Here is an 18062-nt window from a genome sequence, read left to right on the forward strand (position 1 = left end):
TCAACTGGACTAGGAGGTACCGGGGCTCAGGTACAGTATATTCAGTATAATTTGTATTTAAATTATCAAGTTCTGATCCAAAGGTTAAGTTGCATTAAATTTTACATATTATTTGATAATTTACATAAATACTAAAACATTTATAATTACTGTATGGTTATAAACGATAGAAATTCATTAAATCATACGGTATATATTAATTTAAAGTTCAAACAGTATTAGATAAAAGAGCCGCTTATAAATAACAGCGGTAAATGAGGTGTGGGTGTTAAGACAATTACAAGATAAAGGCACCCTACTATGGTATGTTAAACAAAACAATAACGCAGTAATTAATCTGTGCATCGTCCTTTTTTGTTAAAGTCATAATATAAGTTCAGGTCAAACTTTTTTTTAATGATTTTGGAGCCTTTTTGTTGCACTTTTTTCTGATATCTATTTTAAATGAATATCTTCAGATTGGCTTCAATCATGGTGATGGTGTAGATTTTTTCTATATCCCTTCTGCGAGGACACCCGATGTAATCAACGTAGATGAAAACTCCAATATAGGACGAGAAAAGTATATGCTTACAAGATTGATGGGGCAAGCATTGAGGATACAACAGGTGTGTATTGAAGTAGGCCTATAAGTTAATCACATACATTTGGAACTGGGTTTGGAAGATACCTTCCCCAAAATAACAGTATAATTGAGTATATAGTTCGATGTAGAGAGTCTTTCCTATTCAGAGGAAATATTGCAATTACACACCTTATTGCGCAAGGGAAAGAAGAATTACGCATCGCACACTAGCACATTTAAACATGAATTTACAAATGGAAACATAACATGCATAGGCAGATATACCAGAGAATATCTCCGGTCATACCTGCCTGTGCGGGGACTTGAACCCCAGACCGCTCGCTTGTCGGGCGAGCGCTCTAACCACAGAGCTACACAGACTGTCCCTGATAAACAGGACTCAAGTCTGGTACTCATGAATATGAGCAGTCAAGGGTGAACAGTACAAACAACACATTACATACCAGTGTACGAGATCAATTAATGATGCTTACCCGCCAGTCTAATATAATCATACAAACAGAGGAAGAGGCTTACGCATCATACACTGGAACATACAAACAATCAAACATTACAACTAGCGCACGAGATCAAATTAATGATGCTTAATAGTTATTCTTAATATATCAATATACAGGGGAAAGAAGAATTACGCATCGCACACTAGCACATTTAAACATGAATTTACAAATGGAAACATAACATGCATAGGCAGATATACCAGAGAAAAAACTCCGGACATACCTGCCTGTGCGGGATTTGAACCCCAGACCTCTCGCTTGTCGGGCGAGCGCTCTAACCACACCTTATTGCCTTTTAACAATAACCAATGACACTAGCACATATCAGAAAAGATGTAATGTTATTTGAAATATAACTGGATGTTAGGGTCTGCATGCATGGTATACATAGTATGATGGTATAAAGACTGACCTTTCCCTAAAACTAGTAACCAGCAACGTGTGTATCACACCTATCATGGGTTCGAACCCATTTGTTGTATTTTATTGTTAAACTAGAATAGCGTGATTACCTTTGAATGGGCGGCAGCACACATATTTTGTTTGAGGATAGCTGGATCTATCGGGGGGACTCAACTTTGGAAGTGACGGTAAGTGCCTGTCAAAAGGCCCCCTCTTTTGAAGTCGACTATAACCGATGACCCGCTTCTTTTAAAGTTATACCTGATGACCCCCCTTTTTTTTTTTTTTTTTAGTTGCGGCTACCCAATGACCCCCTTTTCTTGGTTGCGGCTACCCAATGACCCCCTTTTTTTTCTAGAATAGCATCATCAAAATGCCACTAACTAATAGGAGAAAATTTCAAATCCTCTTATTTTAACAAATTTGTATTGGAAATTTTGAAAATTTGGAACAAGAGAGTAGAAATTTGCTCCATTTTTTCAAATTTTCTACCCGATGACCCCTTATTTGAAATCATATTCTGAATGACCCCTTTTTTTCAATATCTTATACCCAATGACCCCTTTTTTTATTTGGTTTGTACCCAATGACCACCGGTTTAAAAGCATTGTCCAAGACCACTAAGCCAACTAATTATCTGTTGTGAGATGTGTGACATTAATCTTTGATATTGCTTAATCTCACATGAGATGTAGTACGAACTGCTTAGCTGATTGTTCATTTAGTATCATAATCTATTAGGGAAAAATAAACACTATTCAAAATATCAATAGACAAGAAGAAAGGGGTTTAGAGATTTGTAATTGAGTAGTTTAGATGAATAGGGATGATTTAACAGAAGGTTCTTTAACAAAACTCACTCGTAATGCTATACGTGATACAAAAATGCATCCAGCCTAGTTAGCTGCTTGGTATGTAATGAGTGAGTGGATGTCAAATATAATTTGCTACATTCTTGTATTGGCTGCAGTCAAGTGGATCAGCTTTAACTTTAACAAGATTCTTCCTTTCTCTTTCTACAAAAACACGAATTTATTGATCTTCTTTAGCGTTTTGATTATTTATTTATTTAATTATTTATCTATTTACAGTAAAAAAAAATAAATAGACCTGCTAGAGTGCTCGATAAATTTAATTATTTATTTATTTCAGTCCAAATTAACCATTGTCCCTCCGACATCAGAGAAGCAGTCACAAGTTCTGGAAATGCGTTGGTACAATGGAGGGAACCATCAGCAACTGATTCCCTTGGGAGAGATTCCCCTCTTCGTTCTTCAACCGTCTTCGATAGAAATGACATTGAAACGCAATTATCACGTGGGTCACTGTTTTCTCTTTCGCAATCACCGTATTTTGTGACATATCTATTCTGCAATGAACAAAACATCTGCGCGCAGTGCTCCTTCTCGATTGCACTGGTAACGACAACAGGTAATTGCATATATATCAATAAAATAAAATAAAGAGGTATTATTTGATAACATTCTAAAATCGTGGCATCTTAACAGATACTCAATTGAAGCGAATAGACCTCCTATACGCCCTCGACACCCACACACACCCCAGGTCTTCAGAGCAATAACATCCGCTGAAGACACCGGTTAACCGGTTGAGCCGTTGACAGCGCTCCGGTGAGTACTACATTTGAGTGGCATAGAAGGCTACTTTTGCTTTTTACATTAATATTACCACTATGTATGAAAATACATCATTATATGTGACCGTACAGCACGAATGAGCCGTAAATGTCCTCAATTGTATTCTGAGTTACAGTGTAAAATGGGCATGAAGGTCGTATTCATAGGTACCTCAATTTGGTGCTACGTGTACCTCATTTAATGAGATACACGTAGCACCAAATTGAAATACCTATGAATATGACCTTCATGCCCATTTTACACTGTAACTCAGAATACAATTGAGGACATTTACGGCTCATTCGTGCTGTACGGTCACATATAACCATTGTGAATTGACTAATGAAATGACCAGTCTCTTTGTATGAGTTACGCATGATAATATTTGAATGCTGCAAGAAGTGTTTTGCATAAAATAAATTGGCAGCGTAAGACATCCAGGTCTTTATAGCTTCCATTGTCGCATTATGAATAATCAGATTTAAACATTCAAAACAATTTAGGCTTATACTAATATTCTGTTAATATTTATGTATAGATGTGGATGTACAAGGCCCTTTCGAGATCCCAGAAGATGAAGGAATACGTACAATTACTGTGACTAGAAATTGTGGATACGGTTTATGTCCGCCTGCCCAAACAATAAGTAAGTACATTTATAAATAATTTTATAAGATCATTTATGATCCTGTTTTTACGTAATAAATCTATTGATATTGGAAGTGTCTTTTGTAAATCATAAAATCAATTGACACTCCTGTGTGCATATCATTCGCAATATTGTATTAGATAAAACTAAACTGTGTAGATCAAACTACGCTTTGCGTGTTTTTGGGGTTTTTTTTGTTTGTTTTTTTGTTTGTTTGTTTTTTGTTTTTTCGTTGTTGTTGTTTTTTTTGTTTTTTTTTTGTTTTTTTGGTTTTATCTTGAAATATGAAAGAAAATATTTTTGTTTGCATTCCAGCGCTAAGATCGTGGTTGAAATGAACAATTTCAGATTATTTTTCACAAACAGTATCATGATCTATTTTTACCACGATATTTTAGTTCATTGAAGCATTAAAGCATTTTAAACAATGATTGTAAAGAAGAAGATTTCTCTAAATTTACCAAGATCTTTAGGGACAACGAACAGTTGCATACTGAGTTATATTTGGTATACACACAATGATCTATATGAGCAAGATGTTATTCAATGTATTCTTATCAAACATTGGTGTCATTTTATGAGGCACTTTTTTTCGTTGCCATGGTCCTTCAATAGTCTATAATATCATGTAACTTACCAATACCAAATTTGATTTTTTTTGTTTTTTGTTGTTGTTGTTGTTGTTGTTGTTGTTATTTTTGTTTTTTGTCTTTCTACAGCTTTGAGAGATCGTGAAGAAACAGCAACACCACCAGGGGACTACATAAGTTTTCAAACTGAATTAATATTCTTGGACTCTGAAAATGAAAAGATGTTTAATATATCGATAACGGACGATACCATTGCAGAGGAGTGTAAAGAAACATTTGAGATTTATGTCAGCGACATAGATGGCTCTGTACCAGACTTCAACACTGCAGAAACCTTTGCTATTCTGGACGATGATATGGATTGTGAGTAACTTTTTATTTAACCCTCGTCTTGCTGAAACCAATATTAGTAACACGAACTACAAAGGGTGTTTTTGGAATGTTTTTCTTTATTAAACTGCTGTAATTATTTGTATAGCTGTGGCACGTTTTATTCCATATTAAACTTGATATACTGTTATAATTATTACCAAAGAATATCTATATGAGTCTATTCTATCCAGTAATACCATAATAAGAATATATATTTTCATGACGTCATAAGATGAGGACTCCGTCGCAAAATTCGGGCAAACTTTGGAACTATTGGATTATACAGCGTATACTTTTGTTAGGCCAAAATTGAATTTCAGTTAAAAATCCCACTAACATGTGAATTTTATTCTATATGAAAGGACATGTATATTTTTAGCTAACTATAATAGTTTCACAATATCAAAATTAAATCATGGATTTTAGTGTAGAATCTCATTTTATTACCCCCATGCTTGACGGATGACCTTACCATGGATTAAAATGTGTGTCACTGATACGAGATCGAAGGGTGGATCTACAATTAGCGTACGTCATTTGACTATAAATAGGAGCATTTTAGTATTTAGGCACAACATCTGTTTTGGTCCTATAGCGCTATCGGTGCCCGAAGAGGTACCGACGGCCCTTTTTATCGTACCCTGAACATTTGTATAGTGCATTCCTTTTTTATTTAAATGGAAAACAATAACACTTTGCAACTGTTAATACTTGATACAATTTATTACATCTCCAGGAAGAATGTTAAGAGTCATCGGTACCTAACCGGGCACCGATAGTTCTATAGGACCAAATTCGATGTAGTGCCTTATGCGGTATGAAATGAAAAAGTATACATGGAAGCAGCATTTCCAAAGATGTGATAGCTAGTGATAACCCTTTCAATTTCATTTAATAATGTACTTTTAGGTCACCAAAATAGTTCTTTAGTTCTTCAAAATTAAATTTGATTCAATTTTACTTTTGCAGCATTCCCATCGATCTATTCATTTGTCAATAACGACGGATTTGAAATAATGGAGTCAAACAACGATACCACAGTATTTGGCACAGTAACAAGAGATTGTAATGGTCCATGCCCGTGTCATGAATCAATCGGTAATAATTTGCCACGTTATTTCATGTACGGTGATTGCATCCTTCCGAAAGATTCCAATTATTTTTAAATTTGGCCTAGATGCAAGCAATAAAATCATTTTTCACAAGTGTCCACACTACGAGTGATTATTTTAGTACATCAAAACATAATTGCCCACTCTATTACATTATGGTAATCTATACAATCATCAGTCATCACTCGTAAACATTAGTTACAGCATGCAGAATACAATAAAATATGTAACCATCATGGTAACCGTTATGTTTATCATAGCAGAATATTATTATTTCAACAGAACTACAAGTTTTCAGCTTAACAGCAATAGAAGACCAGGATTTTGCTGTACTTAACAAGACACTGTACTTCCTAGACGATGAAAATATACAAACGTTCTATATCGTTGTGTATGGCGATTCTGAAGCTGAGTTTATCGAAGAAGGCCGAATTCGTCTTAACAGTGGTTCATTTTATAACGAGGAACGGCTTATTACCATAATTGATGATGATGGTTAGTCAAACATTATTTTATTAGATTATAGGTAAAGGGCCTTGAAGAATCAGCGATCGCTAAAAATTACACGTTTTTGGCACCCGGTGTGGAATTCGCCCGTGGATCATTGTAGAAATGTATCTTCGTTAGTGAATACTGTCATTGAGTTCGTAACATCTTGTCATCGTCTGACGTGTTCTAATTAACCACGAGATTATCATTTTGCCAGAAAGCTGCATGAGTTGTGACCTAAGGGTATGCTCCTTGTTTGGTGTTATATGGGTATGTTCCACTGTTAAGGGTGCATTTGCATGACAATGGTCATTCATTAAGGGGGTTATTACTTTTTTGATGTGTTTGTAAATATATTAGTATCATTATGTTTACTTAAATTTGCATTCAACAGTGTACTTCGGTTAAATATATAAATGCGCTTTTATAAATACGCACGTGACTCATGGGCACGACATACCAAGACCAGCAAGCGTGACCAAATCCCCATGCATTGACCACTATACAGAAAAGGATAGGAACTCTGTAGATAAATATCATCAGATTTAAGTATTAATTGCATTGCAAAATTATTACACATTTTGCAATTCCGAATTTGTAATTTGTTATCAAAAACAACATTTTGAAAGTATTTGACGGCGGAAAAATATTCAACGACGGAAACGTTTACAATATAATCACAAAGTTGAACAAAATAGACAATTTTGCTGCACAGTAGTCTCATGTTGTTCTGCCTTTGCATCCAATGTATAGAAAGACAAACTGCTAAGTAGAAGGTTACTTGAGACTTACTGTCTACTAGCTGTTATGGCAGCCGGAGGTGGTCACGTGCGTATTTATAAAAGCATATTTATAAATATAACCAAAGTACACTGTTTAAGTTGGGATGTGCATTTTCATTCTTCTGACCTTTTTTGACGTTTTATTATTAATTCATTTTACACTTTTTCTAAGGTGATGCATGCAATCCTACTATGTGTCAAAATAATGCAGACTGCAACCTGAATGAGGATGATACTTTTGAATGTCTGTGTGCAACTGGTTTCTACGGCGAACTCTGCGAGAATCGTAAGTGTAAATAGTCAGCAATACACATAGTGAGTTCGAACGGAATTCACTCGGTCGTACATCCGGGAACATTGTCCCCTTCGTCCCCTTTGCACAAGCGCGCGCATAGCAACCAGCTCGAGAAAGGGGAACTGCACATGCGCACACTGGTTTTACAAGGCTATTTCCCCTTTGTGACGTCAGCCCGACCAAGAGAACGCAACTTTATGGTACACAAGTTGATTTAGCCCTAGCTGCTAGCCGTTATTGCATTATTCCTAACTAGCACTGGCTTCTGAGGTGTACTCTGATTCAATCAACTTGTGTACCATAAAGTTAATTGAACCATTTGTGCTTACTTATACTATCGTGGCAGAATTAAAGGTATGTCGTTGTCACTGAATTATTGCAAGCCATTCAACGTTGTACTTTTAGGAGATACTACACCTCCAGTGCTTAGGTATGTAAGCAGACCATCTGTATCAAATGACCAAATTACCATCAGCTGGACCTACAATGAGGAAAGTAATTCGTCGTGTACAGTTCAGTCTCCGGACCAAACCAACACTGTGGTGGATTGTGACTTATCATGGTCAGGAACCAATCTCACTGAAGGTTCTTATGCACTATACATAACTGGTACTGATGAAGCTGGTAATGTTGCACGACCGGTTATTTATGTGTGGAGAGTAGGTGAGTAAATAAACAACAAAACAATATATGAAGCAAGATCTTAGTCAATGCTAAACAAAAGTACAGATATCATATAAGTAAGCTACCCTTCCGCATACACGTTCAATGCATATACTGTATACATGTATTTGCAACCACATGTCTCAGCAACCTAAAATGTGACAGTAACTGTCTAACAATAGTGTTACTGGTTTCAACCATCTCTGATTCCAACCCACTGAGTGCTCTTTGAAACACATAAAAGGTTATACCGTAGAATTCCCTATACAAGCATATATGCCTATTTTTGACGGAAGAGACGAAAGGCTGACACCCTCCACAAAATATAACAATAGATTCTTCTTACACGTTGGTACAACCGCCTGTATAATATAGTGCTCAAAGTCTTCGTTTCGTCTATTTCGTCTATTTTTCGGCTAGCTGTACATTGTTAGTAAGTCAGCATGTTTGCATGTTGATTGCTCTTTTAATAGTTGTAAATAGACAAGAACCAACTTGAGCATCTCTTAAGCATGTTGTCTTGGTTATAGACCCCACCCCCTTTCTTCGGAAGGGGGGTCCCAAATATGTCGGTGACCGGAGTCAATTTTTTTATAATTCTATAACCCCCCTATTTTGGGTGTTAAAAAATTATAACCCCCCCCCTATTTTTGGTCTGAAAATTCTATGACCCCCCCCTGTATTTGTGGGACCCCCCTTCCGAAGAAAATGCCAGCCCCTTATGCGATGAAACATTTCGTTATATTTTGTGGTACATGTGTGTTTTGACCGTAGATTTGACTCCACCAAGTACTACAATCACAAGTCATCCTACATCGCCTTCAAACCAACAGTCCGTCAACTTTCGATTTCGTTGTAACGAGCGTTCCTGTGTATTCCAATGTTCATTAGAGAAGATTAACGAACCCGTGAACTTCATTCCATGTGACTCAAGGGGTTATAGTCAAAGTGGCTTGGATGGTAACGTGTTCTATCAGTTTAACGTAAGAGCAACGGATCAAGCTGGAAATAGGGGAAATGTTTTGTCACAGATGTGGTATATAGGTAAGAGGGGATAATCAACCATGGTTCCAAAATGGAACATTATCAGCCGTTCAAAATTAACCATTTCAATACATTTCCGAGTCCGTTATATATTAGAATCTATTGCATACAACATTCTTAAAAAAACGTTGTTTTATTTATTTATTTATTTATTTATTTATTTATTTATTTATTTATTTATTTATTTATTTATTTATTTATTTATTTATTTATTTATTTATTTACTTATTTACAAATTTCAAACTATAGACCTCTGGAAAGGCAACCGTTACTCTGAGTTTCACAAAATAACCTCACTTTCGGGTACCCGTCTGATGATCGGGTACCCAATGATCGAAAGTGAGGGTATTTTGTAAAACTCAGAGTAACGGTTGCCTTTCCAGAGGTCTATACTTTGAAATTTGTTTTTATGCTCTCCTGTAATGGGATTATGCACTCTTAATTGCCAAGTTAGTCTACCCGAAAATAATACTGTTTTATTTATTTATTTATTTATTTATTTATTTATTTATTTATTTATTTATTTATTTATTTATTTATTTACGTATTTATTTAATTATTTATTTATTTATTTATTTATTTATTTATTTATTTATTTATTTATTTATTTATTAATTAATTAATTAATTAATTAATTAATTAATTTATTTATTTATTTATTTATTTATAGTAAGAAATTATAGTGAAACCATCACTAGATAAAGTGCTCAACTATAAAATATAGGAGCGAAATATATTATTATTAGTGAAATTACCACATCGTAATACAAATTTGTTTCGTATGGATGGTTTCACCCATCCACACTCGTCAGTTGCAATGTGTAAAATACGCTGTATTTATTTATTTATTTATTTATTTATTTTTATTTATTTATTTATTTATTTATTTATTTATTTATTTATTTATTTATTTATTTATTTATTTATTTATTTATATTTATTTATTTATTTATTTATTTATTTATTTATTTATTTATTTATTTATTTATTTATTTATTTATTTATATTTATTTATTAATGTGCTGCGCGTTATTTTTCTTATCATTTTGCTTTAATAATGCGAGCTAATTTTCACCATATTTATATGGCATAAACAAGATCTCATAACTTGTGTCAATCTCGATCCAAGTGCAAAAACTCATAGTCGAGTACGATTATCTTAATTAACGGATTGTACTTATTCTAGTGTTGTTGTCTTTTTGTAGACACAATCCGGCCAAATATTCTATCCGTACCATCTTTAGTTTTATCCTGTGGCGATGATTTTACACCGACAACAATAGGTTCTCCAACAGTCACAGACGAATACGATACAAACCCGTCACTGACATACGCTGATGTTCCAAGGGAAAGATGCATTCTTGAAAGGATTTGGACGGCTAAAGACACCGCTGGAAACACTGCATCTGTCTCTCAACAACTCGTGTTCACTAACCCACGTCCACCTGTATTTCAAATACCTACAAATCTGCTATTGCCTTGTGGAGATCCTATTGAAGACCGACGAAGTGTTGACGATTTAATTGCTGATGGAGTATTATCTCATCCATGTAACAGAAGTATGGAAGTCTCTTACCAAGACACGGTAGGGCAAAAGCAATGCGGGAGAACCTTCACAAGATATTGGTCGGTACTAGACGACTGCGGCAACTCATTAGGCATACAGCAGACCATCAAAGTTCTGGAACTTCAGATACCTGATGGGCCACAAAACGGACAAGTTAATCTCCGCCTCAATGAAGCATTGAAATGGCCAAATTACCCGGGATCAGTTGAATACAGACTTTACATTTGGCCTGAGAACGAATTGTCTCGTCCACCAATACCAACTGTAGTGACAACCGCATTGCGTTACCAACCATCTACACCGTTTTCTCCAAACACGCGATACTTGTGGCAAGTTGAATACATCCTAGATACAGAGTCAAATGACCTGTTGAACGTCACAAGTGTCCCCAGTCCGATATGGGGATTTGAAACGCGTACGTATGCTGATTTCACAGTGACGGAGGTAACTGTTCCTTCTGAAGCTTTTTCTGGCCAGGATCTGACTGTATCATGGAGTGTTGAGAATATCGGATCACGAGGCAGCGTGACATCAACCTGGTATGACTCAGTGTACTTGTCTTTATTCCCCGAGTTTAACGCAAGAATAAGCCGACGTGTAGTATACCAACGGCGATCGCTCTTTTTGGATCCAATGGACGGTTACATGTCTGAGGCTACGTTCCGTCTTCAACAAGACACGATTGGATTATACTATATTTTTGTAGTGACTGATGCCAATGGTCATATTGATGACTTTGATAGAAACAATAATATTATGCGAAGTGCAACACCAGTAGATATACGATTGACGCCACCTCCGGATCTTATTGTTAACAACGTTGTCATCCAATCAAGTGGTTTTTCAGGTAGGTGAAAATTGCTGTTTTTGATATTCTTGTCTGTAAGAATCTTAGAAAGAGTCAGAGTGTGGGTTAACTAATTTGGTTTAGAGGTTAATAACTGCGCATCGGGTATTTGGAGGGCATTGTGAAAAATCTAAACATTTTGCCTTTGGAACCGAGGGATATTCCGAGGTCCAAAGCAAAATGTTTAGATTTTTCACAATGCCCGACATATTACCGATGCAAAGTTATTAACCTCATTCATAACCGTCACTTTGATCTTTTAACTTTACAAAATTACACAAAATTTTCCTCAAAAGTTAGTAAACATAAACAATTTTTACATCTTCCCTTTCCCAAAATCGATCAGGCTAAAACAGGACGGCCAATAACAACAGTGCGTATCAGAATCTGTGCAAATATGGTAACGCGCAATCCAAATACGGCAGCCAGCGCGCGCAGTTTGTTTGACGCACAATACGGCGCACGCGGAAGTCAATTGTGTGCGACATTGGAACAATTACGCATTTTGCGGTCAATTGTGAGATATTAATGACCTCGATTTGCGTTATATTAATGAGGTTATGAATAATCAGTAGAAACGTATCACTTTTTACTTGTTGATAACACGTTTGGGACCTTTAATATGTCATGTAATATGATTTGTACTTACGTAATCAAAGCAAATGGATACACTCATAATTTCCAATTTCAAAACACATAGTACACTAACAAGCAAAGTGCATGAGTATTGAGTATATCCTCGTCCTACTGACCATGTTTTGCAAAACGGACTACGAAGGGGCTATTGTACCCCCCCGTACAAACGTCATATACTGTTACATTTGGTACCAACGTATATAGGGGTCTTTTCTAAGCCAGTGGTACCAGAACAAGTACAAACATTCTATACATTATACATTATATACTGTGGGGTGCCATCACAAAATTGGGACTTTCTGGCTATTTACAAGTGTATATGCAAAATCCCCGGCAACATTTTTGTTCTTAAAATAGGAAGTGATTATTTTAACCTAACCACCAAGTATTAAGTCTTGCATTAATTTTACAAGAGCAAAATGAGAATCATTCATTTTCCTGTAAAACCTATGGTGGACCTCACCAATATCCACCTCTCGCCTCCCCTGGACTTTTTTGATAGTCGGTCATACGCCCAGATTAAGTTCTGGGATAGAAAGTTATCACTAAAATGAGCACAAGGGATGGATCTACGGTTAGCTTAAGTCCCTTTGACGTAAAGACATGTCCGGATGAAAAACCTTGGTACAAGCCATCCTCCTTCGTAGGACTAAGGTTGAAGCTTCTATATTATAATAACGCAGCAGGAAAGGGAGTTAAAATACAAAATACGGGATAGTTCTTCGTAATTTGTGGTATTCTATGTTTTAATTCAAAGTGTATAACTCATTAATCTTTTTCGAATCGTTTGACCAAAGTATGTACACTTTTATGTTTCCTGTCTTATCTGTTAAATGCATGTCCAGATTATTCATTAGATACGGTCATTAAATTTTATTTTAATAATAGGAGAAGAAATAGAAGTAATTTACACTGTCAAGAACAAAGGAAATGGAGTCACGTCGGCCTCTAGATGGATAGATTATATACTGTGGTCTACTGAAAATGTAACCAGCACACGCGATATTCGATTGGCAATGATTCCACGTAACAATGGGTTGACGCCGAATGCAGAATATACAATTCGACACACAGTTACAGTACCTAGATATATCTTTGGCAACTTCTGGGTTTCAGTGATTACAGATGTGACCAATTCTGTGTATGAACACGTATCAGAAGATAACAATGGAAATATAAGTGAAGTATGTTGTATTTTCATCACTTCTAATATCAGCACTAATACCGTAAAACCTCGTCTACAAGCCTATATTATAGTATGTTTGATGAAAGCTAAGTTAATACGAACCAGCCGTAAATATGCCAAAACAATTGATTACAATTATATGCTCGTATAGGTAATTTAATTGTTCCAACTCAATAATGCTTTTTAATTTGTCGCTGGATGGCGCCTTTATTAATTTAGCTTTCATCAATAGCATTCTATGTGCTTGTAGATGAGGTTTTACGGTATTGTTCCTCATTTTTACAACCAAATTTAAACTTAATTACAATAAAGTATATTGATGTGAATGCAGAATAGATACCTACTTCAATTGCTTGTAATGCATTATATCATTGCTTGCGTTGTCTTTTATTCTACTCCCATCAGGAGCCAATAGAAGTCATCCTTAGTCCACCAGCTGACTTGGCTGTTCAAGTCTTCAATGTACCGACGCAATCGGAATCGGCATCCTCTATTACACTTTTGTGGACAGTAGCAAATGTCGGCTTCACAAATCCGCTGGAAAAATACTGGAATGATAAAGTGGTAATTATTTGAAACATAAACCTGACCCCTATCTTGTATACACCTATTTAAAAAAAAACGGCACCACCTACATATAGCGCGCACAAAAAGTATCCGGACACTTGCTAACACTTACATAATTTTGTATATATTTGTTTATTTCAGACAATAACTTCGGAATCCGGTGACCGACTAGCACATGTAGCAACACGTACGTTCTCTGGGAATCTGGACGTGTATGATACATATTCAAGATCAGTAGATTTCACAGTACCATCTGAATTTCGCAATGGAGTATACAACTTAACACTTCGTGTCGATTTCAATAACTATGTCTTTGAACACACGTATACATCCAACAATATCGCCACAAGACAGATGACAATCACTCAATTGCTGCCAGATCTTAATTTAGAGTATGGGAATGCCACAGTAATATTAGATGAAGATAAGCCAGAAGCGCTAGTGAGTTTGTTTTGGCGGGTTAGAAACACCGGAGATGGTAAACCAGGCCAAACAGAATGGTCTGATCGGGCCTTTTTGTCTCCGACAGAATCATTTGTTTCAAGAACACGCCGCTTTCTTGGAGAGGTTATTCATCGTAGAGATGCACAGGATAATATTCGTGGTTTGCCTCCTGGGAGCGCATACCACGCTACCGCCCGATTTCTCCTTCCAGAAGCTACTTTCGGTTCAATGTATATCCACATCTTGGTAGACTACTACAATCGTGTCATAGAAACCAACAACGAACAATCAAATAATCTGAGATCAATTCGCATAGATATACCTAATCGTTCAGCTAATATTGGGATTACATATGTTCAAATGCTGGTCAACAATATTCCTACAACTACAGTTTTCTCTGGCCAAGAAGGTGTACTTTCCTGGACTACTACAAATTCTGGTAATTGGGCCACAACGAGAGATATGTGGGTGGATGCTGTTTATATCTCGCGGTTTCCATTCATCGGAAGATCTGCACGGCAGCTTGAAACGATTACACATCGAGGCAAACTAACCCGTGGCAATAGCTACCAAACGATGACAGATATTATTCTTCCTGAGAATCTTTGGGGACAGTTGTACATCATTGTAAAAGCCGATGTCAGAGGTGTTCTGTTTCAATCAAACGAGGACTCTAAGATGTCAGTATTGATGATTATGGTTGAGGTACCTCCAGCACCTGATTTCGAAGTAACGAGTTTAGTATCTTCTTTACCCACACAAGCAAGACGAAAGCGTCAAATTGAAGATGGTAAAAATAATCGTCTTCTGGTCAATAATTGGTCTGTAAAAAATGTTGGAAACACCATGCTTCAAAATAGAGTCTGGAAAGACGCAGTTATCATAAGTCAAGAAAAGGGAGTAACCACACCACCATCGGGGATACTTTTGGCAGTATTCACTGTTTCTGGAAGCTTAAAACAGATCAAAGTTATGAAATGGAAAGAACAATTGTTATTCCAGAAAGTGTCAGTGGTGGCAGCTATTATGTCTATATCACCCCGGATTATTACCAGAGCGTTACAACACGTTTGAAAGCAGGTACACTGTATGACCTTAACGACCCTATTACCATCCCAGGGCTACCTCTTCCGGATATTGAAGTATTGTACACCGGTGGAGTTCCGCTGCAAACTGTAGCCGGTCAGTTGTTGTCAGTGATGTATATTGGACAGAATAGGGGAGGAATTACTGCTAGCAGTTTATGGTTTGACGCGATATACATGGCCGTTAACCCAGCATCTGATGGCTATCAACCAGGCCAAGATGCTTTGTTGGTTCATCAAGTGCGCCATGTTGGAATTCTCGGAAACGGGCAACAATATCAAGTTCATGCTCAATTTCAAGTACCGCACGCGATGAATGGTACGTACGTTGTTTTTATTGCACTGGATTACCTTAAGAGCGTTGCCGATGCAAACGATATGAACAATTACGCTAGAGTACCATACACCATCACAATTAATCCAGCGCCTTTGCCAGACCTGGTGGTGTCCACAAATGAAGAATATATGATAAGATCAGGAGAACCAATTAGATTGGGATTAAATATATCAAACATCGGAGTCGGATCGGTTTTTCAAATGTTTTACAGCATTATATATCTAAGTGAAGATGTCGACATTGACCCTTTTGATATTAAGCTTCTGAACACGGTGTTATCCTTAAATTTGGAGGGTAACAGCACTCATTATGAGGAATTGGACTTATTCATGCCGTTTGATATTCCATCCGCTGAATATTATGTTATTGTACACATTGATAGTAGGAACGATGTGTATGAAGCTGACAACGACAATAACTTTGCCTTTGTACTAGCAACTATCGAAGAAGCTTTTAGTACCGACGTGGCAGTTGTTTCAGTTGTGCCACCTCCTTCCCCGGTTGCATTTAATGAAGAAGTAGCCATTCAGTGGACGATCCGAAACAACGGCTCCGAAGATGCTATTGGTTACAAATGTGATACTGCTTACTTTTCCGAAGATACTTCGTGGTCAATCGATGACGAAGAAGTTGGTACGATGTGTAGTTCTGTGAACTTACGTCCATTTAATAACGATGCCAGAAATGACATGTCTTATTCCCTCACATCGACTTTGCCACTGATCACACCGATGGGGTACAGGACAATTGTCCGCAGCAGAAACAACATCCGGGACTTGAATCTTGCTAATAACATTGGGGTAGCACAGAGTATCACAGACGTAGCTATAGATATTCTCAACCTAGACAATCCAGTTGATGTGTCCTTAATGTTAAACGAACAGAAGATATTCCGTGTTCCAAATGTTGCTGCTGAGGAAACCTTGATTTTTCAGATAGATAGCGACACTGACAGTGATTTTAACGAACTCTACGTAAGATATAACAACATAGCTACGACTGGGGAATACGACGCTGCAGGTCAAGAGTTTTTGTCATCTAAGCAAAACGCAGCTGTAGCAAAATCTAGAGCAGGAGACTATTATGTGTTGATTCGGAAGAAAGGAACATCGTTGACAAACGAACCAAGCTCTTACCAATCTACTATTACCATATTAGCGAAGTATGCACGCCTTGAAATATTTGAAGTCACTCCTAAACAAGCTGCTCCATTTGGTACTCTTACTCTACGTGTTTCTGGAACTCTATTTCCAGAAGAAGCAGAAGTGTCATTGACCGATGAAAACATGAATTCTATTTATGCTGAAGAAGTATTTCATTTTTCATCCCTGGAAATGTATGCCACATTTAACATGAGCAGCATGTTGATCGGTTCTATATTAGCGCTTCGAATACAAGATGCATATGTAAGTTCCACTGAGACCGTACTTCCAGACGCACTGACAGTAGTAGATGGTACACCAGGAGCAATTAGTTTCAGGTTTGACAACCCAGGCAATCTGCGACCCTCAGAAACCGGAAGAATCATGCTGTTTGTGCAAAATATTGGTGACTCTGACATTCTTACGCCAATGTTACGCTTAGATCTTGACGGGAACGGAACATTTCAAATTGTAGGGGATACAAAGGCATCAAACTGGACCAGAAGTTCTACAATATATGGTGCCCCACAGAGAGGCCCTGGAGGAATACTACCACCGGGAGGTACAAGCCAGGTGACATTTGACATCAGACCGAATTCCTTCGCAACACAGCTAGTTACCTTCAGAGTTACAGAGCTGCCACAATCTGCAAAATTTGCCAATCCGTATTTGGACCAAATGGATGTTTTCAAACCGTATGAAATAAGAAATAGCTCTTGGGGACGCGTATGGTCCAATTTTGTGAAGGCTACAGGTCCTACTCAAGCAAGTTTAAGTACGCGACTCTCCAAAACAGCAAATCAACTGAGTTTGATTGGACGGCGAATTTTTGATATGAATGAAATGATTGAATTACAAACCAAGCTTAGTGATGGATACCAAGCAGGCACTGTGTTGTATAGTCGCAAAGATTTGTCCTTTGGCAAACAAGATTCGGGATATCATGCATCTGAGCTTGTTCGTGATTTCAGTCCCAGGCTTAGTCATCGCAACTTTGTTGGTGCATTTGGACGAGGATGGAGTTCACCGTATCTGTAAGTGTGTATTCAAATAACTTTTAATGATAACATTATATTCAGTATTCAAAATTCATCCATACTCAAATTCAATAAGCCACACTTTAAGTTACT

At 36.9% G+C, this 18062-nt stretch overlaps 1 protein-coding gene across 1 annotated transcript in view; it reads left to right on the forward strand.

The window, feature by feature from the left end:
• The first annotated feature begins 7311 nt into the window (after nt 1–7311).
• LOC140170866 (uncharacterized) overlaps nt 7312–18062 on the forward strand; it is a 47224-nt gene continuing 36473 nt past the window's right edge. Inside the window, exons 1-8 of the mRNA XM_072194074.1 lie at nt 7312–7405; nt 7820–8077; nt 8852–9121; nt 10327–11535; nt 13060–13355; nt 13763–13921; nt 14066–15097; nt 15229–17966. Coding sequence (XP_072050175.1) covers nt 7312–7405; nt 7820–8077; nt 8852–9121; nt 10327–11535; nt 13060–13355; nt 13763–13921; nt 14066–15097; nt 15229–17966 — 6056 coding nt within the window. The remainder of the gene's footprint in view (nt 7406–7819; nt 8078–8851; nt 9122–10326; nt 11536–13059; nt 13356–13762; nt 13922–14065; nt 15098–15228; nt 17967–18062) is intronic.

The sequence above is a fragment of the Amphiura filiformis genome, chromosome 15 (genome assembly GCF_039555335.1).
Source record: "Amphiura filiformis chromosome 15, Afil_fr2py, whole genome shotgun sequence".
NCBI classification, from domain to species: domain Eukaryota; kingdom Metazoa; phylum Echinodermata; class Ophiuroidea; order Amphilepidida; family Amphiuridae; genus Amphiura; species Amphiura filiformis.